Genomic DNA, 27,144 nt, shown 5'->3' with positions numbered 1-27,144 from the left:
ATCACACTCTCTTCACTCTTACTACACCTGCTGGCATTGTTGTGCTTCTTGTATATGTGGATGACATAGTTATCACAGGAAGTGATAAGGTGGGAATCAAGGAGACCAAGGAGTTCTGAAATCTGTGTTTGACATCAAAGACTTGGGAGAAATGAAAGTACTTCCTTGGAATTGAGCTGTGCAGATCAGAAGAAGGGTTCATCTCACAAAAAGGAAGTATATCTTGGATCTGTTGAAGGAGGCTGGTGCGTATGGAGGAAAGACAGCCAAGATGCCCATGGAGGATGGGTATAAAGCTCCACGTGAGGGGGAGCTAGAAGATAGTAAGCTATTTCATGATCCAAAGCTATACAGGAAGCTTGTGGGGAAGCTGATCTATCTAACCATCACTAGGCCAGAATCTGTTTTGCTGTGAACCAAGTGAGTCAGCATATGCAAGCTCCAAGAGAGCATCACTGGCGCATGGTAGAAAGAGTTTTCATGTATCTGAATGGAACTCAAGGGCTTGGTATATGGATGGGTTGTAACGGGAGTACTGAAGCAGTGGGATATTGTGATGCAGATTGGGCTGGAGACAGAACAGATAGAAGATCTACAAACGGCTATTGCACATTCATTGGTGGAAACATGGTTAGGAAGAGTAAGAAGCAGAAGGTGGTGTCATGCTCAAGTGCCGAGGCTGAGTATAGAGCAATGCTAAAGCTCACAAATGAGTTGGTATGGATTAAAGGAATACTGAAGCACTTGGAGATTGAGCAAGCAACACCAATGACCATGCACTGTGACAATCAAGCAGCCATTCACATAGCCACAAAACTCGGTGTTCCATGAAAGAACCAAGCATATTGAAGTGGACTGTCATAAGGTGAGGCAGATGATAGTCTTGGGAGTGATACTGCCGTGCTACACAAGGAGTGAGGATCAGTTGGCAGATGTATTCACTAAGGCGGCTAGGCAAAAGACAATGGAGTCAATTCACATAAGGTTGGGACTCCTTGATCTTTCGCCTAAGGGCTGATCTATACACTCTCCTGATCATGAGGTCCTTACTCTTTTTCCCTCATCAGAGTTTTGTCCCAATGGGTTTTCTTTGATGAGGTTTTTAATGAGGAGGAGCTCATGATCATTCCAAGCTTGACTTGTTCACATGGTCAAGCTTGAGGGGAGTGTTGAGATGAGCTGAGGAATATAAGGAGAGTTGTTCAGGGTGAAGAGGTTGTGATGTGGAGAAGAGGAGAAGGATTGGCCTTAGGGAGAACCGTCCGTACCGGTCCGTACAGGTCCGTACCAGGGCCGTACGGCCGTACAGACGGTATCGACCATGCGGTAAAGAAATGTTACCGCGAGAAGAAGTTCACGGTCTGATCACGTTTTGCCTTGACCAAAGAAGGCATATGACCGTTTATGGATAGAGGAAGAGCATCTCTACAGGCTGGCACAGGCGGAAGGATAAGGTTCACTTTTAGCATAGTGACCACGCGTGTGGAGAGGCTCATTGGTCCGGTTCAAATTAAAGGCTCCCTTAGACTTGACCTCACATGCTTAGTCTCTTCTTAAACCTAGATCACACTCCTATATATTGTAAACACTCTCTCATTAATGGATTAATGCGAATCAGTTACTCTCTCTCTAGTCTCTCTCTTGTTCATCATGGTTCATTCATACATAAATCTCCCCATTTCTTTCACAATCTCTTCTAAACTTCTCTTAATCTCTTACCAAATCTCTCAATACCTATTCTACTCTCTAATCTCATAGTGTTTACCAACGCAGCGAGATTGAAGACAATGGAGTCCATACTATCCAGGCTTGGACTCATTGATCTTACTCCCAGGAGCTGAGCCCCTTAACCATGGAGTCTCCACTCTTTTTCCCTCATCAAAGTTTTATCCCAATGGGTTTTCTTTGGTGAGGTTTTTAATGAGGGAGGTCTTCATGGTTTCCAAGCTTGACTTGTTCCACATGGTCAAGCTTGAGGGGGAGTGTTGAGATGAGGTAAAAAGAGAGGAGACATTGATAGAGAAAGAGGATTGAGGCATACAGTAACTTTGGAGTTTTACCACAGTAACTTTAGTTTTACTGTGGTAACTCAGTTAAAGCTTGGAAAGTGATCTTGCTTCACTTTGAGAGTTACCCACGACCAAGGAGCCCTTGGATAAGGAAGGAGCAGTCTGGATAAGGTTTCCTCAAGCTAGAGAGGCTGGAGACAGGCTGTAAAGTAGACATCATCTAGTAAAAGATGCCAAAGGGATCAAGCATGTGAAGACTCCCATTGGATGCTTTTGGATGGCTCTCTTTGACTACACATGCTCTGAATCTCTTCTTATCTTATGATTTCGAAATGTATTGTCTCTCTCACATAAATATGTTGTAAACCTCATCTTTAATAATTAATGGAGTTTTGAGTCTCTCTCTTTATTCTCTCACTAAAATCTCTTAATCTCTTTAATCTTTTCATCTGATTATCTCTGATTATTTGAATCATGCTCTAATACAACAAAAGGTTATACTTCTTGCCAACTCCTATGAGATTTATTCACTTCCTGGTGATTCTCCACCACTTTAGGTATCCAAATCAAGCTTCTTACAAAATGATTCATCCTGGTTTGATTGGAACGACGAAGAAGCTGTGCTAGTCCCAAACTGGAAAACTGGAATCACCTGATTTGAAAGTGGGATAACTTCTTCATGTTAATTTGAAGAGAAGAAGTGAGAAGCAAAAGTGATGAGTTGAGTTGGTGCTTGTGCAAAGACATGGCAAGATCTTCAGAGGTTGTATGTTAAGGCTTGGGAGAGTCTTAAGGCTTCAGAAGTGGTCTGATGAGTGTGCAAATATAGGGTTAAGTCCAGGAGGGACTTAGACACCATTTAGAGAAGATTTGGGTCAGACAGTAACTCCAAAGTTACCACAGTAACTTTGGAGAGTTACCACAGTAAGATTGGAGAAGTTTGGGCAAGTTGGTGTAAAAGTGAATAGTGAATCACTAGTCACTATTCAGGTTGACTATTCACTATTTGGGTCACTATTCAGGATGTGAAGAGTGTGCATAGTATATGGGTAAGGCACCAAGGTTTGAATCTAGTCAAAGGGAATCAAGAAGATGCTGTGTGGAGCTGATTGGTTACTTTGGGGTATGGACAGGCTGGCTGGAGCTGTAAAGAGGAAGGCAGCCACGACCATGCACCTAGACTGATCTGTGGACAGATACAAAGGAGCCTAAGAAGAACCAATCAAAGCTCAGCCTTGGTTTGAATTAAAGTGAGCCAGCTTAGCTCATCCAATCAGCACACATCACTCAGATCAAACAAGACCAACTCATACTCACCATCCATTCCTCTTAAGTTATTTCTATCCATTAGATATAGGTTTATGAGTTTCCAAGAGTGTAAAACCTATATAAAGACCTCATGGGCGTTTGTAACTCTCTGAAGAGAGTATGGGGGTTTTCCCATCTCCTTCATAATATAAAAGTGTGTTCTTGATCAGATTCCCTTAATCTACCCCTTTCTTAGTCTCTAATCTCTTAATCTCTCAAAGTCTCTTTGTTTCTGATTCAAGTTCATACTAGTTTCATCAGACCTCTTATTCAACTAGTTCAAGACCTTATTCTTTGCCTCTAATGGCTTCTCATACACATACACAGCCAGAGCTCTCAAATCTCATATGGTATCAGAGCCAGGTTCATCAGAACCTGAGCTGAGCTTCCGCAAATCCACAGCTCTCATCTCAGCTCAAATCAAACCCTTGAAGACATTACCAGCCAAGTTCAGTTCTTGAAGAAAAGAAGCTTGAAGCATGGAGTGTTCTCCTTATCTCAACCGTGCCTGTCTTTACCTGATGGAGAGTGTCTCTTTGGAAGCAGAGGAGGATGGAGAGGCGTCATGAACCTCAAGCAAAAGCTCCTTGTCCAAGAGCTTATCACATCCGGATACAAGAAAGATGAAGCTAAGAGAAGCCGGTTTGAAGTATGAAGAAAGGAGGGGTCTTTGGGTGTGAGAAACAAGAAGGAGGCCATGGACTAAAGGAGAAGGAGTTGGGTGACGATCCAGACTCCTAAATCCAACCAAATCATGGCCAGATTGCCTTTGGAGGCTTAAGGAACCAACCTGGTTCCTTGTGTAAGCTATTACTATCCCTTCTTGATAATGAGCTTGTGTTGTGTTATTGCCTGGTTAGTGTGATGTGTATTGATTGAAAACCCTGAGGATAATGTGTGATTGCTAAATATAATTAGTTGAATCTGTCCCAGGATGCTTTAAAGGCTTGTTTAGTGTTTAAAGAGTAAAATGCTTGCCCTGTTAAGTAATGAGTTTGCTAAATGTGAAATGATATTGTTTGAAGCTCATGAACTGAAAACAGATTGAAAGTAATGCATTGTCTGATGATAAGTGATGATAGTAATGCTTAGCCTAAGTTATAAATGAATGTGTGATGGATTGTATTGTTGCATTCATGAATTAAAACTGATTAAGGTTAGTGCATACTGTCAAATGGCTCTCTTACATTGAAGCATTAGATTCATGTCTAAATGCTGAGTAAAGAAGCTTTAAAAATTGCCTAAGTAGCTTGTATTGAATTTGTTAGGATCATGCTAGTGCTTAGAGAGTTTGCTTGCAAAGATTAGAACTTGAAAATGTCTAGTTTAATCTGTTGCATTGCTTAAAGACATTGGTGTTCAAACTTGATGATGCATCAAGGGTTGACCCAATGCACTTGTGTCTTATCTTTGCTGGAGTTTGAGTGATGTTTCAGGTTCACAAGAGGTGTTCTTGGTTCACCATCCATCCGAGTTGAAAGAGGAAGACTTTGCCCATTGTGTGGAGCAATGGAGAGTTGAGAAAGAAGTGGTGATGCACCACTGGTGTGAAGTCTCACTGAAGCTCACTTGTAAGCTTGGACATATACTCAATCCAAGCTTGAGGAGGGGAGTTTAGTGAGCTTCCAAGCGATCCAAGAAGTCCATTGCAACCATCTGAAGAAGGAGCCATCCGGGCTTAGGCTGTGGCGAGTCTATTCAAGAGAGTACTCAAACTAAGACAGAGTACTCTTGGCTGTGAGAAGATGAAGGCAACTCTATCAAGGCGGCTTCTAGTGTGAAGTGATTGGAGAGATAGCTGAAGCTTCCACAAGCATTCCATGAAGATGGCAAGATCAGAAGAGAAGCGGCAATGGTGTGTGTGTGAGGATCATGAAGCAATCCATTCAAGCTTGTTCCTGTGAGAGTCTCAAGCTTGAGGGGGAGTGTTGAAGATTACATGATCCAAGAGAGCTTGGTGGTTATTCTAGAAGAGGAAGCAACCTGTTGAGAAGTATGATGAAGGATGAAGAAGCAATGTCCAAGGCGGCGTCAAGTGTTGAGGTGATTGGAGAGTGGCTGAAGCATCCTCATGTAGCTCAAGCAACAAGGTGGCAACTCTAGAAGAAGAAGAAGCAGCCAAGACTTAGTAAGAGAAGTTGTATCTCCAAGAAGAGGCTGATCTGGTGTGTCCGAGCACTTCAACCTAACAAGAGGTTAGGTGAAAGGGGGAGAGACCAAGATTAGGCAGTAAGGAGAGTACAAGGCGTGGGATGATTGTAGAGGCCATGATCCAGAGTCTTTGTGTCCCTTACATTGTTGGTAAGGCACAAAGACTCACTGGCCAATCCCTAGGCCTTGGAGACTTTACTCTTTTTCCCTCATCAAGGTTTTGTCCCAAAGGGTTTTCCTTGGTGAGGTTTTTAATGAGGAAGTTCTTCAAGGTTCCAAGCTTGACTTAGGATCAGCTAGAGTCAAGCTTGAGGGGAGTGTTAACTTGAAGAGAAGAAGTGGAGAAGCAAAAGTGATGAGTTGAGTTGGTGCTTGTGCAAAGACATGGCAAGATCTTCAGAGGTTGTATGTTAAGGCTTTGGGAGAGTCTTAAGGCTTCAGAAGTGGTCTGATGAGTGTGCAAATATAGGGTTAAGTCCAGGAGGGACTTAGACACCATTTAGGGTCAGACAGTAACTCCAAAGTTACCACAGTAACTTTGGAGAGTTACCACAGTAAGATTGGAGAAGTTTGGGCAAGTTGGTGTAAAAGTGAATAGTGAATCACTAGTCACTATTCAGGTTGACTATTCACTATTTGGGTCACTATTCAGGATGTGAAGAGTGTGCATAGTATATGGATAAGGCACCAAGGTTTGAATCTAGTCAAAGGGAATCAAGAAGATGCTGTGTGGAGCTGATTGGTTACTTTGGGGTATGGACAGGCTGGCTGGAGCTGTAAAGAGGAAGGCAGCCACGACCATGCACCTAGACTGATCTGTGGACAGATACAAAGGAGCCTAAGAAGAACCAATCAAAGCTCAGCCTTGGTTTGAATTAAAGTGAGCCAGCTTAGCTCATCCAATCAGCACACATCACTCAGATCACAACAAGACCAACTCATACTCACCATCCATTCCTCTTAAGTTATTTCTATCCATTAGATATAGGTTTATGAGTTTGCAAGAGTGTAAAACCTATATAAAGACCTCATGGGCGTTTGTAACTCTCTGAAGAGAGTATGGGGGTTTTCCCATCTCCTTCATAATTATAAAAGTGTGTTCTTGATCAGATTCCCTTAATCTACCCTTTCTTAGTCTCTAATCTCTTAATCTCTCAAAGTCTCTTTGTTTCTGATTCAAGTTCATACTAGTTTCATCAGACCTCTTATTCAACTAGTTCAAGACCTTATTCTTTGCCTCTAATGGCTTCTCATACACATACACAGCCAGAGCTCTCAAATCTCATACTTCATCCCAACTCCTATGAGATTTATTCAACTTCCAGGTGATTTTCCACCATTTTATGTATCCAAATCAAGCTTCTCACAAAGTGATTCATCCTGGTTTGATTGGAACGACGAAGAAGCTTTGCTATTCCCAAACTGGGAAACTGGAATCACCTGATTAGAAAGTGGGATAACTTCTTCATCCCAACTCCTATGAGATTTATTCAACCTCCTGGTGATTCTCCACCACTTTATCTATCCAAATCAAGCTTCTCACAAAGTGATTCATCCTGGTTTGATTGGAACGAAGAAGAAGCTGTACTATTCCCAAACTGGAAAACTGGAATCACCTGATTTGAAAGTGGGATAACTTCTTCATCCTAACTCCCATGAGATTTATTCAACTTCCTGGTGATTCTCCACCATTTTATGTATCCAAATCAAGCTTCTTACAAAGTGATTCATCCTGGTTTGATTGGAACGACAAAGAAGCTGTGCTATCCCAAACTGGAAAACTGGAATCACCTGATTTGAAAATGGGATAACTTCTTCTTGCCAACTCCTATGAGATTTATTCAACTTCTGGTGATTCTCCACCACTTTATGTATCCAAATTAAGCTTCTTACAAAGTGATTCATCCTTTGGCTTCATGGTGAGACAGACTTGTGACTTGAATGCGGAAGCTACAGCTCAGGTTCTGATGAACCTGGCTCTGATACCATATGAGATTTGAGAGCTCTGGCTGTGTATGTGTATGAGAAGCCATTAGAGGCAAAGAATAAGGTCTTGAACTAGTTGAATAAGAGGTCTGATGAAACTAGTATGAACTTGAATCAGAAACAAAGAGACTTAGAGAGATTAAGAGATTAGAGACTAAGAAAGGGGTAGATTAAGGGAATCTGATCAAGAACACACTTTTATATTTATGAAGGAGATGGGGAAACCCCCATACTCTCTTAAGAGAGTTACAAACGCCCATGAGGTCTTTATATAGGTTTTACACTCTTGCAAACTCATAAACCTATATCTAATGGATAGAAATAACTTAAGAGGAATGGATGGTGAGGATGAGTTGGTCTTGTTGTGATCTGAGTGATGTGTGCTGATTGGATGAGCTAAGCTGGCTCACTTTAATTCAAACCAAGGCTGAGCTTTGATTGGTTCTTCTTAGGCTCCTTTGTATCTGTCCACAGATCAGTCTAGGTGCATGGTCGTGGCTGCCTTCCTCTTTACAGCTCCAGCCAGCCTGTCCATACCCCAAAGTAACCAATCAGCTCCACACAGCATCTTCTTGATTCCCTTTGACTAGATTCAAACCTTGGTGCCTTATCCATATACTATGCACTCTTCACATCCTGAATAGTGAATAGTTAACCTGAATAGTGACTAGTGATTCACTATTCACTTTTACACCAACTTGTCCAAACTTCTCTAATCTTACTGTGGTAACTCTCCAAAGTTACTGTGGTAACTTTGGAGTTACTGTCTGACCCAAATCTTCTCTAAATGGTGTCTAAGTCCCTCTTGGACTTAACCCTATCTTTGCACACTCATCAGACCACTTCTGAAGCCTTAAGACTCTCCCAAAGCCTTAACATACAATCTCTGAAGATCTTGCCATGTCTTTGCACAAGCACCAACTCAACTCATCACTTTTGCTTCTCCACTTCTTCTCTTCAAGTTAACACTCCCCCTCAAGCTTGACTCTAGCTGATCCTAAGTCAAGCTTGGAACCTTGAAGAACTTCCTCATTAAAAACCTCACCAAGGAAAACCCTTTGGGACAAAACCTTGATGAGGGAAAAAGAGTAAAGCCTCCAAGGCCTAGGGATTGGCCAGTGAGTCTTTGTGCCTTACCAACAATGTAAGGGACACAAAGACTCTGGATCATGGCCTCTACAATCATCCCACGCCTTGTACTCTCCTTACTGCCTAATCTTGGTCTCTCCCCCTTTCACCTAACCTCTTGTTAGGTTGAAGTGCTCGGACACACCAGATCAGCCTCTTCTTGGAGATACAGCTTCTCTTACTGCGTCTTGGCTGCTTCTTCTTCTTATAGAGTCGCCACCTTGTTGCTTGAGCTACATGAGGATGCTTCAGCCACTCTCCAATCACCTCAACACTTGAAGCCGCCTTGGATATTGCTTCTTCATCCTTCATCATACTTCTCAACAGGTTGCTTCCTCTTCTAGAATAACCACCAAGCTCTCTTGGATCATGTAAGCTTCAACACTCCCCCTCAAGCTTGAGACTCTCACAGGAACAAGCTTGAATGGATTGCTTCATGATCCTCACACACACACCATTGCCGCTTCTCTTCTGATCTTGCCATCTTCATGGAATGCTTGTGGAAGCTTCAGCTATCTCTCCAATCACTTCACACTAGAAGCCGCCTTGATAGAGTTGCCTTCATCTTCTCACAGCCAAGAGTACTCTGTCTTAGTTTGAGTACTCTCTTGAATAGACTCGCCACAGCCTAAGCCCGGATGGCTCCTTCTTCAGATGGTTGCAATGGACTTCTTGGATCGCTTGGAAGCTCACTAAACTCCCCTCCTCAAGCTTGGATTGAGTATAGGTCCAAGCTTGCAAGTGAGCTTCAGTGACACTTCACACCAGTGGCGCATCACCACTTCTCTCTCAACTCTCCATTGCTCCACACAATGGGCAAAGTCTTCCTCTTTCAACTCGGATGGATGGTGAACCAAGAACACCTCTTGTGAACCTGAAACATCACTCAAACTCCAGCAAAGATAAGACACAAGTGCATTGGGTCAACCCTTGATGCATCATCAAGTTTGAACACCAATGTCTTTAAGCAATGCAACAGATTAAACTAGACATTTTCAAGTTCTAATCTTTGCAAGCAAACTCTCTAAGCACTAGCATGATCCTAACAGATTCAATACAAGCTACTTAGGCAATTTTTAAAGCTTCTTTACTCAGCATTTAGACATGAATCTAATGCTTCAATGTAAGACAGCCATTTGACAGTATGCACTAGCCTTAATCAGTTTTAATTCATGAATGCAACAATACAATCCATCACACATTCATTTATAACTTAGGCTAAGCATTACTATCATCACTTAACATCAGACAATGCATTACTTTCAATCTGTTTTCAGTTCATGAGCTTCAAACAATATCATTTCACATTTAGCAAACTCATTACTTAACAGGAGCAAGCATTTTACTCTTTAAACACTAAACAAGCCTTTAAAGCATCCTGGGACAGATTCAACTAACTATATTTAGCAATCACACATTATCCTCAGGTTTTTCAATCAATACACATCACAATAACCAGGCACAGTCACAAGTTCATTTTTAAGAGAGATAGGATTAGCTTACAAACAAGGAACTAGCGCTAGTTCCTTGAGCCTCCTTTGCAACCGGTCATGCTCTTTTGATGGACTGGAGATGTTGAATCGTCACCCAACAGCCCCTCCTGGTGTTCATGACCGCTACTTGAACTTTCACCTCCAAAGGTTCCTCCTTTCACCATCTCTTAACTCGCCAGCTTCAGTAACAAGGGAAATCACTCTTCTTGAAGTATCTCCTCTTGGACAGAAGGAAAGGCACGCCTTGTATAGACTGGAACAGGAAGGAACCGCCATGATAAACCTCCATACTAGCTTCAGACATCTTCTTCTTGAAGAGAGAGAGCTGGCTGGACAGATCTTCATGGTTTGGCTTCATGGTGAGACAGACTTGTGACTTGAATGCGGAAGCTACAGCTAAGGTTCTGATGAACCTGGCTCTGATACCATATGAGATTTGAGAGCTCTGGCTGTGTATGTGTATGAGAAGCCATTAGAGGCAAAGAATAAGGTCTTGAACTAGTTGAATAAGAGGTCTGATGAAACTAGTATGAACTTGAATCAGAAACAAAGAGACTTAGAGAGATTAAGAGATTAGAGACTAAGAAAGGGGTAGATTAAGGGAATCTGATCAAGAACACACTTTTATATTTATGAAGGAGATGGGGAAAACCCCCATACTCTCTTAAGAGAGTTACAAACGCCCATGAGGTCTTTATATAGGTTTTACACTCTTGCAAACTCATAAACCTATATCTAATGGATAGAAATAACTTAAGAGGAATGGATGGTGAGGATGAGTTGGTCTTGTTGTGATCTGAGTGATGTGTGCTGATTGGATGAGCTAAGCTGGCTCACTTTAATTCAAACCAAGGCTGAGCTTTGATTGGTTCTTCTTAGGCTCCTTTGTATCTGTCCACAGATCAGTCTAGGTGCATGGTCGTGGCTGCCTTCCTCTTTACAGCTCCAGCCAGCCTGTCCATACCCCAAAGTAACCAATCAGCTCCACACAGCATCTTCTTGATTCCCTTTGACTAGATTCAAACCTTGGTGCCTTATCCATATACTATGCACTCTTCACATCCTGAATAGTGAATAGTTAACCTGAATAGTGACTAGTGATTCACTATTCACTTTTACACCAACTTGTCCAAACTTCTCTAATCTTACTGTGGTAACTCTCCAAAGTTACTGTAGTAACTTTGGAGTTACTGTCTGACCCAAATCTTCTCTAAATGGTGTCTAAGTCCCTCCTGGACTTAACCCTATCTTTGCACACTCATCAGACCACTTCTGAAGCCTTAAGACTCTCCCAAAGCCTTAACATACAATCTCTGAAGATCTTGCCATGTCTTTGCACAAGCACCAACTCAACTCATCACTTTTGCTTCTCCACTTCTTCTCTTCAAGTTAACACTCCTATGAGATTTATTCAACTTCCTGGTGATTCTCCACCACTTTATGTATCCAAATTAAGCTTCTTACAAAGTGATTCATCCTTGTTTGATTGGAACGACGAAGAAGCTGTGCTATTCCCAAACTGGGAAACTGGAATCACCTGATTTGAAAGTGGGATAACTTCTTCTTGCCAACTCCTATGAGATTTATTCAACTTCCTGGTGATTATCCACCACTTTAGGTATCCAAATCAAGATTCTCACAAAGAGATTCATCCTGGTTTGATTGGAACGACGAAGAAGCTGTCCTATTCCCAAACTGGGAAACTGGAATCACCTGATTTGAAAGTGGGACAACTTCATCGCAACTCCTATGAGATTTATTCAACTTCCTGGTGATTCTCCACCACTTTATGTATCCAAATCAAGCTTCTCACAAAGAGATTCATCCTGGTTTGATTGGAACGACGAAGAAGCTTTGCTATTCCCAAACTGGGAAACTGGAATCACCTGATTTGAAAGTGGGATAACTTCTTCATCCCAACTCCTATGAGATTTATTCAACCTCCTGGTGATTCTCCACCATTTTATGTATCCAAATCAAGCTTCTTACAAAGTGATTCATCCTGGTTTGATTGGAACGACGAAGAAGCTGTGCTATTCCCAAACTGGGAAACTGGAATCACCTGATTTGAAAGTGGGATAACTTCTTCTTGCCAACTCCTATGAGATTTATTCAACTTCCTGGTGATTCTCCACCACTTTATGTATCCAAATAAAGCTTCTTACAAAATGATTCATCCTGGTTTGATTTGAAACGACGAAGAAGCTGTGCTATTCCCAAACTGGGAAACTGGAATCACCTGATTTGAAAGTGGGATAACTTCTTCATCCCAACTCGTATGAGATTTATTCAACTTCCTGGTGATTCTCCACCACTTTATGTATCCAAATCAAGCTTCTCACAAAGTGATTCATCCTGGTTTGATTGGAACGACGAAGAAGCTGTGTTATTCCCAAACTGGGAAACTGGAATCACCTGATTTGAAAGTGGGATAACTTCTTCTTGCCAACTCCTATGAGATTTATTCAACTTCCTGGTGATTATCCACCACTTTAGGTATCCAAATCAAGATTCTCACAAAGAGATTCATCCTGGTTTGATTGGAACGACAAAGAAGCTGTCCTATTCCCAAACTGGGAAACTGGAATCACCTGATTTGAAAGTGGGACAACTTCATCGCAACTCCTATGAGATTTATTCAACTTCCTGGTGATTCTCCACCACTTTATGTATCCAAATCAAGCTTCTCACAAAGAGATTCATCCTGGTTTGATTGGAACGACGAAGAAGCTTTGCTATTCCCAAACTGGGAAACTGGAATCACCTGATTTGAAAGTGGGATAACTTCTTCATCCCAACTCCTATGAGATTTATTCAACCTCCTGGTGATTCTCCACCATTTTATGTATCCAAATCAAGCTTCTTACAAAGTGATTCATCCTGGTTTGATTGGAACGACGAAGAAGCTGTGCTATTCCCAAACTGGGAAACTGGAATCACCTGATTTGAAAGTGGGATAACTTCTTCTTGCCAACTCCTATGAGATTTATTCAACTTCCTGGTGATTCTCCACCACTTTATGTATCCAAATAAAGCTTCTTACAAAATGATTCATCCTGGTTTGATTGAAACGACGAAGAAGCTGTGCTATTCCCAAACTGGGAAACTGGAATCACCTGATTTGAAAGTGGGATAACTTCTTCATCCCAACTCGTATGAGATTTATTCAACTTCCTGGTGATTCTCCACCACTTTATGTATCCAAATCAAGCTTCTCACAAAGTGATTCATCCTGGTTTGATTGGAACGACGAAGAAGCTGTGTTATTCCCAAACTGGGAAACTGGAATCACCTGATTTGAAAGTGGGATAACTTCTTCTTGCCAACTCCTATGAGATTTATTCAACTTCCTGGTGATTCTCCACCACTTTATGTATCCAAATCAAGCATCTCACTATGATTTTTAAAGAGATCTCTACTCTGGTAGTATGTGTGTGTGTATAAGCTTCAATGAAGAATGATTAGAGCTTGTTCTAGGTGATATATAGGAAAGGATTAGTGAGAGTGTTTATGAGTATGTGAGACTTAAGAACAGAGATTAAGAGACTTAAGAGACTAGAGAGAAACTGAGAGAATAAGAGACTGAAGATTAGAGAAGGAGAAGGGAAACCCCCTTACTCACTTAGAGCTTACAAACGTCTCTGCCTCTTATTTAAATAGGACAGACTGTTTTCTACTAGGGTTTACAGTCAGATACATCACACATGTGAAGTCAAACAAGGAGGAGCCTTATTTTGAATTCTATGGACCATAAGCTTCACATGCTTGGCCAATAGGAAGCTTGGGCGTTCCTGGTCTTTACACAGGCTGTCATGAGCTGTCTTGTGGACTGAATAAGCCAATAGGAGTGAAGACCTTATCCATACACGGACAGCATCTCACCTGATCCTTTCCAAGGCCATCCAAGATGCCATTTTGATCCCTTCTTCATGTATAAGGTCCAAATGAGTTTCTCCATGCCTTGTGACCCAAGTCATGACCAGACCATGCTGTACGGACTTCCTGGCCGTACACATTGTGCCCTAAGCTTGCACATTCCTCAACTATGCTTAAATGGTCGAGATGATAAGTTTTGGGACGCCCTGGTCCGTACGGTCCGTACAGTCCGTACGGCCGTCCGTACGGATCGCCCTAACTTTCTCATTAACCATTGCAGCCTAAACTCCTCCAATGTTCTCCCATGTCTGATTAGAACCCTTCTTGGACATTGCCCCAATCTTGTATCAGCTTCTTATCACTTCTGAAGCTTCATAGAACTCTTCTTAAGATCTTCAAGAGCTTGCCCCTATATGTACAAGCTCCATTCTTCTCTTCAGTTCAACACTCCCCCTCAAGCTTGACTTTAGGAGATCCTAAGCCAAGCTTGGAACTCTGAAGAGTCTCCCTCATTAAAAACCTTACAAGGAAAACCCATTGGGACAAAACCTTACAAGGGAAAAAGAGTAGAGCTCTCCAAAGCCTAGGGATTGGCCAGTGAGCTCTTGTGCCTTAGAACCAGTGTGGTTGGACACAAGAAGCTCTGGATCACGGCCTAACAGGTGCAGCAACTCTTCACAGCTTTGCGCACACTTCACACTTCACACTTCAGCTTCACCTCTTCATGGAACCGGTTTGAAGTCTCCCCCTCTCAACTGACTTCACAGCCATCTTAGAGAAGCTAGGACACGACCAGATCATCTTCAAAACACTAGTGAGGCTGATCAACACTTCACACACGGCTTGCCCTCTTCATAGAACTGGTTTGGATCTCCCCCTCTCAACAGACTTCTCAGCCATCTTAGAGAAGCTAGGAACTGACCAGGAACATCTTTAGTGAGGCTCAAGCAATGGTACCTGATACATTATCCCAAAGGTGCATCAGTACCTATCAAAAACAAGAAAATGAATATCCTGCATCACACTTGATGCACACAATCTCACAATTCAATCATAATCATCTTAAGTATCTTTTCAAGCACAAGCAATGAATAAGATGAATGAAAAAGATTGAAAGGAGTTTTAAAAATCTAAGGGAACTTCCCTTGTGTTTTTGTGAGTTTCCAAACTCTCTCAATGCACCATCTTCCTGGCATCATCAACTTCTTGGAAAGGCAGAATGGATTCATCAGCTTCTCCTCAATCACCTCTCATTGAAGCCGCATTGATGGAGAGCCTTCCTCCTTACTCGCCAAGGCTGCTCTGAACAGCCTCTTGCCTAGACACGCCACTGACTTGGTCCGGTTGATGATCCTTGTAGAAGCTTTTGCAAAAGACTTGTTACTGACCATGGATCATATGCATTAAGACTCCCCCTCAAGCTTAGAACCGAAACTAGAAGGAGCTAAGCTTGTGATGATCCTATGCATCTCCATGGTCTAATAACTATCATCTTTTATGATAGCTTCCTTCTTGTGAGTTTACTCTCTTCCTTAACCAGGAACTAGGGTGTTTGAATCACCATAGAGAGTCTCACAAGACACACCTCTCATTGCATAATGACCCATGCTACACTTCCTGTAGACTAAGGACTAGATATGTCCAATGGTATTATGCAATGGCTATCTCTCATTGCATACTCAATCACACTACACTTCCGGTAGATTATGGACTAACATGTCCTAGTGATGATATGCAATGGCACAAGACCTTTGTCTCTACATTCTTGGTTGATGGCGAGTTACATGTATCACTTCCCTTGTGTACCTAACACCACCAAAACTCAATGCAAGATCAGATCATCCCATTGGGATCAAACCAAGATCATCCATCCTGTTTGATCACCAATGCCACAATAATATATGATACTTGAAACAAGCTAGACAATCAAGACAATCAAGCAAAGACAATCAATTCAGTTTTTTTTTTTTTTTTAAATGCAACAATAGATGAATGCATTAGGTTACACTAACTATATGAATGAAACAGATTCAATCCAAAATGGAACACAAGTCTAAATGATACTACTGCAATTAAGGCGACAAGAGTGACTCAATTCATGCTTATGCTCACTAGTTTTATCAAGGCCAATGATTCAAGTAGCTTAGACATACTTCTAAATGCTTATAAGACATCACTGATGGATTTAACTATGGCATAGCAACAATCAGAACTGGATTGAGTCGAGACAAGCAGATTTCAATTTCTAACAATGACAATGCAAGTTCTATACAGTTCTCTAAATGCAAAGCTTATATCAGGACATTTGCAATTTAGGCTCATTTTTAAATGCATTACTACATGAATGCACAATCTTAAAGCATTAGCTATATGAATGCAACGGGTTCAATCCATGAGTAATATTAAATCTCTGCACAACAGTTTCAATCAGAACCAATGATGCAAGCAACTTAGACAATTTCTAATTGATGCAAGACTTTCATTGATGGATTAAACATAGGCAATAGCATCAGATAACACTAGGATTGAACTTAGACAGTATGAGATATGCTTATGTATGCAAAAGAACTTATCAATCATGATGCAAGCAGCAGAGACATTATACTCAATTCTACAACACATTCATGATGATTCAAGCTATGACAACACTCAAGACAATGCAATAAACAAAACATGAGATTCTGGGACTCTAGACACCACTCACAGCACAATAAATAAAGACACAAGCTCTTATTAAGGGTTAAGAGGTTTGCTTACAAACAAGAGATCCGAGCTGATCTCTTGAACCTCCATGGGCACGGTTCACTTGAACTTGGCAGGTTTGATGCTTGGATTCAGTATCCAACACCTTTCCTTGGTGTGCCCATCCCTCTTGCAATGCTCACTCTCCAAGCATCTCACACCAGAAGCTTATTGAGTAGCTTTCTTCTTCCCTCTACTTCGGCTGGATCACTCCATGATCAGCTTGCAATGGGCTTGCACTGGTCTTGGTTTAAATTGCCTCTACTTCGGCTGGATCACTCCATGATGGTCTTGGTTTAAATTGCCTCACCCTCCTGGTGATGCTCTTCTTTGTATGTCGATTGTCCTCTCTACACTCATCTGATGTGTAGGCTATGGTGACTAAACCACCATGGACAGAACAACACGTCATCTCTCCATTGTCACAACATCCTCTCTACCCTCTTTGGAGCAGGCTGTGGACTTCCCACAGAATGTTGGCAACAGGCTTCATTTTATCATTCTATTGTAATGATAAAGAGGAAACAGGTCTTGAACTTTAGCTCTTCAGGTTGCTCATTTGAATACTAGCTGATATGTGGTGTTTTTAATACCAATACATGTGCACTTTGAGCTCATTTTCAGTCCTAATTCGTGTTTAATTTACATCATTCCAGGTTGGGAACAGGTGAAAGAGTAAAGGAGAGAGTTTCAGGAAGTCAGATGCTGTTTTGAAGGATTCAACATGGAACAGTCATTTAGAACAACCCAAGGGTTGCTCCAGAAGAGATCAAGCATTAGACTGTTCCCGATCGTTAAGGAAACTTCCTATTCTGGAGTTTGCCCTAGTTTTCGACTTTCTCTTTCTCTTATTCCCCTATCACCAGCGCCCCCCTATAAAAAGGGGAGGCTATCGTTTTCTTAAGAAGACACTAGTTTTTTTACAAAGAAACCTAAATTGCTTTTGGATTCTACGCAACTTGTAAGGGAGAAGGCTCCATCTCTCATTCTCACGAGAAGATTTCCCTGAACCCTTTGTCTTTTTACTTATTTTATATGCAGTATTATTCAGAAATCTTGTTTGTGTCATCCTGCTTAATGATTGAGTAGTAGGCAAAGCTTGCTTAGGGTTGTAGGGTGTTAGCCGCATGAACTGAACACAAATAAGTGATCTCAACTATCTTCATTCATATTGATCTTACTGCCTGCATTGAACTGATCACTTAATGTCGGATCTATGATTTAATCCTCTAGCTAACCGTTAGGAGATAAGTCGACATATATTGAATGAGCTTAGTATCCCTAATCAGCGAGAGTAGATATTAGGGTATTAAGTGAACTAATCAGATCTCGCATCTAAAGCTTGCTTTCGCGTCTTGTTCCAAGCGAGAGCTTAGGATTCAAGACCGACTCGCATAGGGATCAAGATCACGATAGTGAGTTGTTCCAGCTGAGTGATCTGAGTTCTAGATCGCATTTCATCGCACTTGAATAGTTGTTCAGTTCTGCAAGTAACATCCGATTATTGACCCTAAGCCAGCTTCATTTAAATTGAATTCAAATTACCTAGGCATTCTTGTTACTTTTGTCGCAATTAATTCTCAAAACCCACTTGTTTCTCAGCTTGACATTGAACTCATAAGAGTAAAGAGTAAACTGGTCCTCTGGATTGAATCTCAAATACTATAATTACCACTGTTAACTTGACAGTAGCAAGGATTCATTTTTAGTGTATCAAGTTTTGGCGCCGTTGCCGGGGACTAAGCTTTTACCTTTATTTTTCGGTTTAATATTTAGCCTGAGATATCTAACTTGCTTTACTTCTTTGTTGGAACAGATGATCCAAGTGCATGACCAGTAGACATACTCGGAGCAACGCACAAGGACCACTACATCAGCTGACTAACGAAGAACTCGCAAGATTAGAAAGACAGAACCGTCAACAGCCAAGAACAACCGACACCAACATGGGTGATCATGGCAATATGGATGACCTCACTGCTGCATTGGCACTCATTCAACAACAAATGCAGAATCAGCAACAGCAGATGCAGCAGATGCAGCAAACCATCCAGAATCAGCAACAAGCTGCACAAGAGCAAGCAGCCGAGAACGCTGCGCGAGAGGAGCGTGGTGCTCTTATTGGGGAGCGAAACCTTCCGAGGAATTTTGCTACTAACCGCTCTCCCATCAACCCTCCACCCTGTACTCGACAGGATTATGAGATCAAACCTGCTCTGATTGGTCTGGTACAGAAGAGCACATTCAGTGGCCTCACTTCAGACATACCAATGGACCACATAGAGGCCTTTGAGAGGATCTGCAATTTCTCTCGCTCAAATGGAGTGCCACCGGATTACGTCAAGTGCACGCTGTTCCCATTTTCTCTCGAAGGGAAAGCCGCACGTTGGCTGCAATCTCTCCCAACCGGTTCTCTAACCTCATGGGACCAGGTTCGATCAGCATTCCTGAGCCACTTCTACACAAAATCCAAAACCGCGGCTCTAAGGCATAGAATCTCCAACTTCAAGCAGAAATCTGATGAACCCTTTTATGAAGCTTGGGAGAGGTATAAAGAGTACCAGAGGGAATGTCCACACCACGGGTTTGATGACGATTACATATTGGAGGTGTTCTACGATGGAGTGAGCTATGAGTACCGGAACACCCTTGATTCCTCTAGTAACGGAGATTTCATGACTCAGACCACTCCTGGTGCATTCGCGCTGATTGAGAACATGGCTTCTAGTTCACTCAACAAGAACAAAGAGCATGATCGCTCAAAAGTGTGAACAGCATAGACGATATAGCGGCGAAGATGGACCAACTGCTGAAAGGAAACCAGAGCCAGGTTTTCATAATGGAAGAAGCAACTCCTGAGAAAAATGCGGGGGATAAGGCGTTTGAAGCTGAGCAGGCAGGAGACGATCAGCAGGAAGTGAGTTACGTAAATGGACAAGGGTGGCAGCTGAAGAATTATCACCCAAACCCTAACGTAAGGAACAATCCACAACTCTTCTGGCCTAAGCAGGACAAACAAGTTGATCCGGCGCAGAACAACCAGGGCCAGTATTCGGGATATCAGAAGAACTATCAGCCCCGAACATATGTTCTAAGCCAACCGCAGAGCAATCAGCCTCAAATACAGAACCACCAGAACACTCAAGTCGCTACCTCCACCCCTGTCGCTGTTCCGCAAGATGAAACTAAAACCATGCTGCAGCAACTCCTCCAAGGACAACAGCTCCAAGGGAAAGCGCTGAACCAGGTCACCACTGAGATCAATACTAGGATGAACCATATGTTCGGAGACCTGAGCACCAAATATGATAATGTCGCAAGCCATATGAGACAGATGGACATTCAGATAGCTCAGACTGCCGAGAGTGTCAAGAGACAGCAAGGTACTCTACCTGGTAAAACAGACAAAAACCCCAAGGAGTGCAATGCGGTTCAGCTAAGAAGCGGGAAGCAACTTTCCGAGCCAGAAAGGAGAAGGTTCACCGCGGCTGAGAAAGGCAAGCAGAAAGAGTCAGAGCAACCGCTAGCCGACCAAGCAGATGAGGGGAATACAGAGCCGGTAGTCGAAACAGCCTCGCCACGCTCAGAACAACCGGCTGAAGCAGTGCGCCCGATTCCAGAGGCTGTTCCTCCTCGCGAATACATTCCAAAAGTCCCTTACCCTGTTCCAGCGAAGGTCACTCGTAAGGACAAGGAGGAAATAAAATGCAGGAAGATGCTGGAAGATCTAACCGTCCGACTTCCCCTGATGGATGCGATTCAGATGATGCCCTCCATGCGTAGCTTTATGAAGGGGTTGATCTCAGGGAAAATATCAGACGAGAGCGAGTTCATGACAGTTTCCAAGGAATGCAGCGCAGTGCTTCAGAACAGGCAAATAAAAAAACGAGGAGATCCCGGCAAATTTGTCCTCTCTATTCAGATTGGGAAGACAGTTTTCGCCTGCTCCTTGGTGGATCTTGGGTCTAGCGTGAATCTAATGCCCTACTCTGTCGCTTTACGACTCGGATACACGCACTTCAAACCAACTAAGATGTCCTTGGTTTTCGCAGACAGATCAGTCAAATCTCCTGTTGGTATTCTAGAGGATCTCCAAGTGAAAGTAGGGAACACCACTGTTCCAGCAGACTTCGTTGTTCTGGAATTGGAAGAAGAGTCTAAGGACCCCCTCATCTTGGGAAGACCATTCTTATGTACTGTCGGAGCTATCATTGATGTGCGACAGGGAAAGATTGATCTGAATCTTGGGGACATAGTTATGCAATTCGAAATGGATGAGTTGCTAAAGAAGCCGATGTTGGATGGACAAACCTTTGAGGTCAATGAAGGGGTTGATCCGCTCCAACCACAAGAAGGAATGATCGAGGAGATTCTTACCGAAGACCCACTGGAACTTGCACTGGTGCGTGCTGAAGCCGAGCAGAGTATGGTGAACATTGATGCAGATGGATATGCCAAGATGCTTGACTCCGCAAGGAGTATGGGGAGAATGGTAGCAAGTCTAAGTCTGGGGGAGGATATCAACAGGCGCGAGACCACTCCATCTGGAGCGACCCCTAAACCGGACCAACCAGAGGATCCCTGGAGCGAGCTCAAGGCTCCCAAAGTTGAGCTAAAACCCCTTCCCAAAGGGCTCAGGTACGCTTTCTTAGGTCCGAATTCCACATATCCTGTCATTGTGAATGCTGAGCTGAATAATGTGGAAACTGCATTGCTTTTATGCGAGCTTAGAAAATATCGTAAGGCATTAGGATATTCGCTAGCTGACATCCCTGGTATTTCGCCTGATTTATGCATGCATAGAATCCACTTGGAAGATGAATCAATGACTTCTGTTGAACATCAGAGGAGGTTAAACCCGAATCTAAAAGATGTCGTTAAGAAAGAGATAATGAAACTTCTTGAAGCAGGTGTGATCTATGCGATTTCTGATAGTAAATGGGTCAGTCCTGTTCATGTTGTACCTAAGAAAGGTGGGATCACTGTTATCACAAATGAAAAGAATGAATTGATCCCTACTAGGACAGTCACAGGACATCGCATGTGCATAGATTTCAGGAAATTAAATGCAGCAACTAGAAAGGATCACTTCCCACTCCCTTTTATTGATCAAATGCTTGAGAGATTGGCTAACCACCCATATTACTGCTTTTTAGATGGTTATTCAGGTTTCTTTCAGATTCCCATCCATCCAGACGATCAGGAGAAGACGACGTTCACATGTCCCTACGGAACGTACGCTTACAGGAGAATGCCATTCGGCTTGTGCAATGCGCCAGCAACGTTCCAGCGCTGCATGATGTCGATCTTTACTGACCTGATTGAAGACATTATGGAAGTTTTCATGGACGATTTCAGCGTCTATGGAAGCTCCTTTAATGTCTGTTTGTCAAACTTGTGCAGGGTTCTTAAAAGGTGTGAGGAGAAACACCTCGTACTCAACTGGGAGAAATGCCACTTCATGGTCACAGACGGGATTGTTCTAGGGCACAAGATCTCCGAGAAAGGAATTGAGGTGGATAAAGCAAAGATCGAAGTGATGATGAGTTTGCAACCACCAGCAAACGTGAAGGCCATCAGGAGTTTCTTGGGTCACGCTGGGTTTTACCGACGGTTTATCCAGGATTTCTCGAGGATAGCAAGACCACTCACCAGACTGCTCTGTAAGGAGATCAAATTTGATTTCGACAGTGAGTGTCTAGCTGCTTTCCACACCATCAAGGGAGCTCTAGTCAGCGCACCCGTTGTGCAGCCACCAGACTGGGACCTACCCTTTGAAATCATGACTGATGCAAGCGATTTCGCAGTTGGAGCAGTACTTGGGCAGCGTAAGGACAAGAAACTTCATGTGATCTATTACGCTAGCAAAACTATGGATGAAGCTCAGTGCAGATACGCTACAACTGAGAAAGAGCTTCTGGCTATTGTTTTTGCTTTCGAAAAATTTAGGTCCTACCTAGTGGGATCTAAAGTGATTGTGCACACAGACCATGCTGCTCTTAAGTACCTGCTCACCAAGAAAGATGCGAAACCGAGGTTGTTAAGGTGGATTCTTCTTCTCCAAGAATTTGATCTAGAGATAAAAGACAAGAGAGGTGTCGAGAATGGGGTCGCTGACCATCTATCCAGAATGAAGATTGAGGACGACACAACTCTTGATGAGGAACACCCAGTTGAACACGTCAACGCGATTGGTCTGTGTTACGCGGAACAATCTATAAGAACCGCATCAGACTGCTCCAGCATCGCGAAACAACCTCCGAGGAAGGCGCCCGATTGTTCTCATATCTCGAGACATCCTGTCGCCTTGATCCAAAAGCAATATCCTCACCTCCCATGGTTTGCTGAGATTGCTAACTATCTAGCTGCTGAAAAGCCACCACTTAAGTTCACAGGAAACGATAAGAGGAAATTCCTGAGAGAAGCTAGGCGTTATGTTTGGGATGAACCGTTCTTGTACAGACAAGGCAAGGATGGTTTGTTCAGAAGGTGTGTTCCAGAGGCAGATATCCCAGGAATTCTGCACCACTGCCATGGTTCATCTTACGCAGGTCATTTTGCTGCATTCAAAACGGTTTCTAAAGTCCTCCAAGCAGGATTCTGGTGGCCGACTATGTTCAGGGATGCTCAAGCCTACGTAGCCAGATGCGATGCATGCCAGCGACTTGGGAACATCAGCAAAAGGAATGAGATGCCTCAGAATTACATTCTAGAGGTTGAGGTATTCGACTGTTGGGGAGTCGATTTCATGGGACCATTCCCTGCGTCCTTCAAGAACGAGTACATCCTTGTCGCCGTTGACTACGTGTCTAAGTGGGTAGAAGCAGTAGCAAGCCCTACGAACGATGCAAAAGTGGCGACTAAGATGTTCAGCTCAATCATATTCCCAAGGTTCGGAGTGCCTAGGGTCGTAATCAGCGATGGTGGAACACACTTCATCAACAAGGCATTTCAGGGCCTTTTAAGGAAGAATGGAGTGAACCACAAAGTGGCAACCGCTTACCATCCACAGACGAGCGGACAAGTTGAGGTGTCCAACAGGGAAATCAAAAGCATCCTGCAGAAAACTGTCAACACTTCACGAAAGGACTGGTCGCTTAAGCTGGACGATGCGCTATGGGCCTACAGAACAGCCTACAAGACGCCGCTAGGAACGACCCCCTACCACCTTGTGTATGGTAAAGCATGTCACCTCCCCGTCGAGCTTGAATACAAGGCCGCATGGGCAGTCAAGCTACTGAATTTTGACATCAAGCCAGCGACCGAGAGACGCATGATCCAGATTCATGAACTGGAGGAGATAAGGCACCTCGCCTATGAAAGCTCCAAAATCTACAAAGAGAAAACCAAGGCCTACCATGACAAGAGGATCATTGCCAGACAATTCGAACCCAACGATAAGGTCTTGCTTTTCAATTCAAGGCTGAGACTGTTCCCAGGGAAGTTGAAGTCTAGATGGTCCGGGCCTTTCACTGTTAAGGAAGTTCGACCCTACGGAGCAGTTGTGCTATTAGACAGAAAAGGGGACGAGTTTGTAGTGAATGGACAGCGCGTCAAGCACTACCTTGCTGACTCCACTATCGCAGAGGGAGAAGAGATTCCCCTAAGCGAGCCCCCATCAGCCTGATCGATTGATCCAAGTCGAGCTAATGACTTTAAACAAGCGCTTGGTGGGAGGCAACCCACTGGTCAGTACATACATTGTCTACATAGTCTGTTCTTTTCCTTTTCTAATTTATTTTGCAGAAAAAGAAAATCGGACTCTTCACTCAGAACAACCAACGGACTGTTCTTCTGCTAGAACAACCCATCGACTGTTCCAGGTAAGTGTTCCGACCAAAAAAAAAAAAATATAAAAAAAATATAAAAATAAAATATAAAGAGGATAATTTCGGGACAGTTAGGGTTTTGCCTATTTAAGGCTTCACCCTTCACTTTCCCTTTCAGCCCGCCGTACACTGATCCCCCACTTGCGATTTCCTCTAAACAAACCACCAAATCTTTGATTCTCAACCGTTTTAAGTGGTTTTGCTTCTCATTCGTTTGGAATCTCGAGTTCTCTCTGTTTTTGCAGATCACTTCACCAGTTTCCACAGGTAAGAGACCCGACAATCCCAACCAAATCGCAACAAACTCGATGGCAAGAACTAAGCAATCCGCCAAGCGAACGAGAGCCACGTGCAGCACGCCACCCCCGCAAGTGCAGCAACAAACGTCCGCCTCCTACCCATGGCCCCGCGAGCAAGAGGGTGAACTGATTGATCTCGACAGCCCATTGCTCCTGGACTTCAATTGCGAGGGGTGGGATAAGGGGACAGCAGCTCGTTACAACGCCCTCCTCCGAGTTGACATGCTACCCACTCGTTTCTGCCACACAGAAACTTTGGCTGATCTTGGGATCGACGAGGATGTATTCGAAACGCTGCACGCCATCGGGATTGCTCCTCTGTGCTACACATCGCACGAGCTCTATCCAGACCTTGTTCGCCAGATGCTCGCCACGGCCACGATCACCTACGAGGATTCCGACGCACCCTCCTACGCCAACTGCTCGTTCTCTTTCATGGCGGATGGAGAGTACTGTCGCTTGTCCCTCGACAAGCTCAATGAAATCTATGAGATGGCCGCTGAACCGAAGGGGGTAGCGGTGGCGAAAAAGTTCTCTCCCTCTAACGCCTTTTGGGACTGCATTGCAAATGGGAACTTCACAGCAGGGAAGGTCTACCAGTCGCAGATTCGGAACCCCGCGCTTCGTGTCATCGCGAAGATCATCTCGAACCTCCTGTTCGCCAAGGAACTGACATCGAAGGTCACCAACGGGGAGCTGCAAACCCTGTACACTGGTATTGAGGATGAAATTCGCGCCTCTGGTTCCGGAATTCCCATTCAAAGGGTTAAGACGAATCCCGGTTTCAACTTCATCACCATGATATGCGAGCGGCGACAGTGCCTTATGCACGGCTCGAAGAAGAAAGACAGGAGCGGCAGCCTGCTCACACCGCTTTTCAAGCATTTCGGCATTGATCTCACCAAATACAGCGTCAACAAGGAGGTCCAGTACCTCGACATCAGGTACCTAATGGCGTGCCACATCATGCGAGATGAAGAGACCTACAGCTTTTTCGATAAAGCCGGTACTCAACTATTCACCAAACTGCCTCACCCCGAGATCACCAGGTTCAGTGTGTTTGAGAACATACGGTTTCTTCCTCCCCCCGAGCTCCTTTGCACTGATCCACGTGCTGCGGTCCCTGATGAAAACATGGATGATGTTGAGGACGTCACCCCTGAAGCCGACCCATCGTACGACCTCGGAGAGCTCGCTGATGTAACCGATGATCACGCTTACAGACGCTGGATGGTGGACTCGCAGCGAAAGAACAACAGCCTCATGCGGAGGATACTCCACCTCATCACTGGGGGATGCATTGGAGGGAGCGACCAGCGCCAGTCCACGACAGATCGCCCACCAAGATCTCACCGTCCCGGCAAGGAACCCATGGGAACTGGTCCTTCTTCAGAAGAGGTTCATCGCTCGCGCAACAGGCGATCCCTTGACCCAGCCGAGAGCGGCGAGTCCGACTGAGTCCGCAAGGACTATCCTCTATCCATTGTTCTATCCATCTGAACTTGTTATTTTTATTTTTAATGTTTTATGCTGTGTTGCTTTTTGGCTGACCTCAGTTTCATTTCCACCAGGGATGGTGTCGATTAAGTCTGGGGGAAGCACTGTGTGCTGAAACTCTATTTCTTTGTTTTTGAGTCAGTCCTTGCGTCATTTGGATGTTTTATCGAGTCAGTTTAGGATCGAGTCAGTTAAAACTCTTGTGGGAATGAGGACCTTGTGATATATTCTTTTAACCACCTCGTGCTCTAACATTCTTATCCAGTGACCTTAGCAGTGATGAAAGAGCCCATACTTGGACCTGGAACACCCTTCGACCCATCTCATTTGACTCTCCAGAAGCTCTCATCCGATCAGGTTACACTGGGTAGACTCAACTCCTCCTAACTTGAACCTAATCTTGACTGAAATTCTTCTTGTTATGGGCACTAGATCAGGGAAACGAGACCAACGCTCAGGACTTCTTATTCTTTTTACCAATCTTGCTGATCCTGAGCGGCTAGCTCATTTTTAGCTAGTTCCAACCTTCTACCTAAGCCTTTATTTTCACCCTCATGCACTCTGTTTTTCAAAGTCATATGTGCAGATATGTGCAAAAAGGCCGGAGAGGATAGGATTGACACAACCCCTTACTCGTTAACGCCTGACACTCAGAGCAGTCGACGAGATCAATCCCAAAAGAAAGGAACAGTCAAAAGCGCATGAGAACAGTCGACAAGATCAATCCTTAAAGAAAGGAACAGTCGAAAGCGCATGGAACAATGGCACCCCGTGAGAAACAGAGGATAGACCCCCAGCGGCTGCAAATCATTCGTCCCGATACCTC

General features: G+C 43.6%; 1 protein-coding gene and 1 non-coding gene across 2 annotated transcripts; one reads left to right on the top strand and one right to left on the bottom strand.

Moving 5' to 3' along the window:
- Window positions 1-19,173: 19,173 nt before the first annotated feature.
- LOC125598881 lies at window positions 19,174-19,280 on the bottom strand. Its single transcript, XR_007332778.1, has one exon. It is a non-coding gene; the product is annotated as a small nucleolar RNA R71 (small nucleolar RNA).
- A 210-nt stretch (window positions 19,281-19,490) lies between these two features.
- LOC125598880 lies at window positions 19,491-24,320 on the top strand. Its single transcript, XM_048772622.1, has 4 exons — window positions 19,491-21,468; window positions 21,604-21,666; window positions 21,862-21,976; window positions 22,097-24,320. The coding sequence occupies exons 1-4, from the start codon at window positions 19,491-19,493 to the stop codon at window positions 24,318-24,320; spliced, it is 4,380 nt and encodes a 1,459-aa protein (XP_048628579.1).
- The last annotated feature ends 2,824 nt before the right edge of the window (window positions 24,321-27,144 follow it).

Source organism: Brassica napus, unplaced genomic scaffold (assembly GCF_020379485.1).
Source record: "Brassica napus cultivar Da-Ae unplaced genomic scaffold, Da-Ae ScsIHWf_1787;HRSCAF=2422, whole genome shotgun sequence".
In the NCBI taxonomy this organism is placed as follows: Eukaryota; Viridiplantae; Streptophyta; class Magnoliopsida; order Brassicales; family Brassicaceae; genus Brassica; species Brassica napus.
Note: the sequence above shows the minus strand (reverse complement) of the source record. Positions and strands in the feature narration are given on the sequence as shown.

Bases quoted from the DNA above. Each gene is read 5' to 3' on its own strand.
- LOC125598880 (XM_048772622.1), top strand. From the start codon at position 19,491: ATGGACCAACTGCTGAAAGGAAACCAGAGCCAGGTTTTCATAATGGAA. The intron at 21,469-21,603 runs GTATTTCGCCTG...TTCTTGAAGCAG, and splicing joins TTCGCTAGCTGACATCCCTG to GTGTGATCTATGCGATTTCT. The intron at 21,977-22,096 runs GTTCCAGCGCTG...AAACTTGTGCAG, and splicing joins TTGTGCAATGCGCCAGCAAC to GGTTCTTAAAAGGTGTGAGG.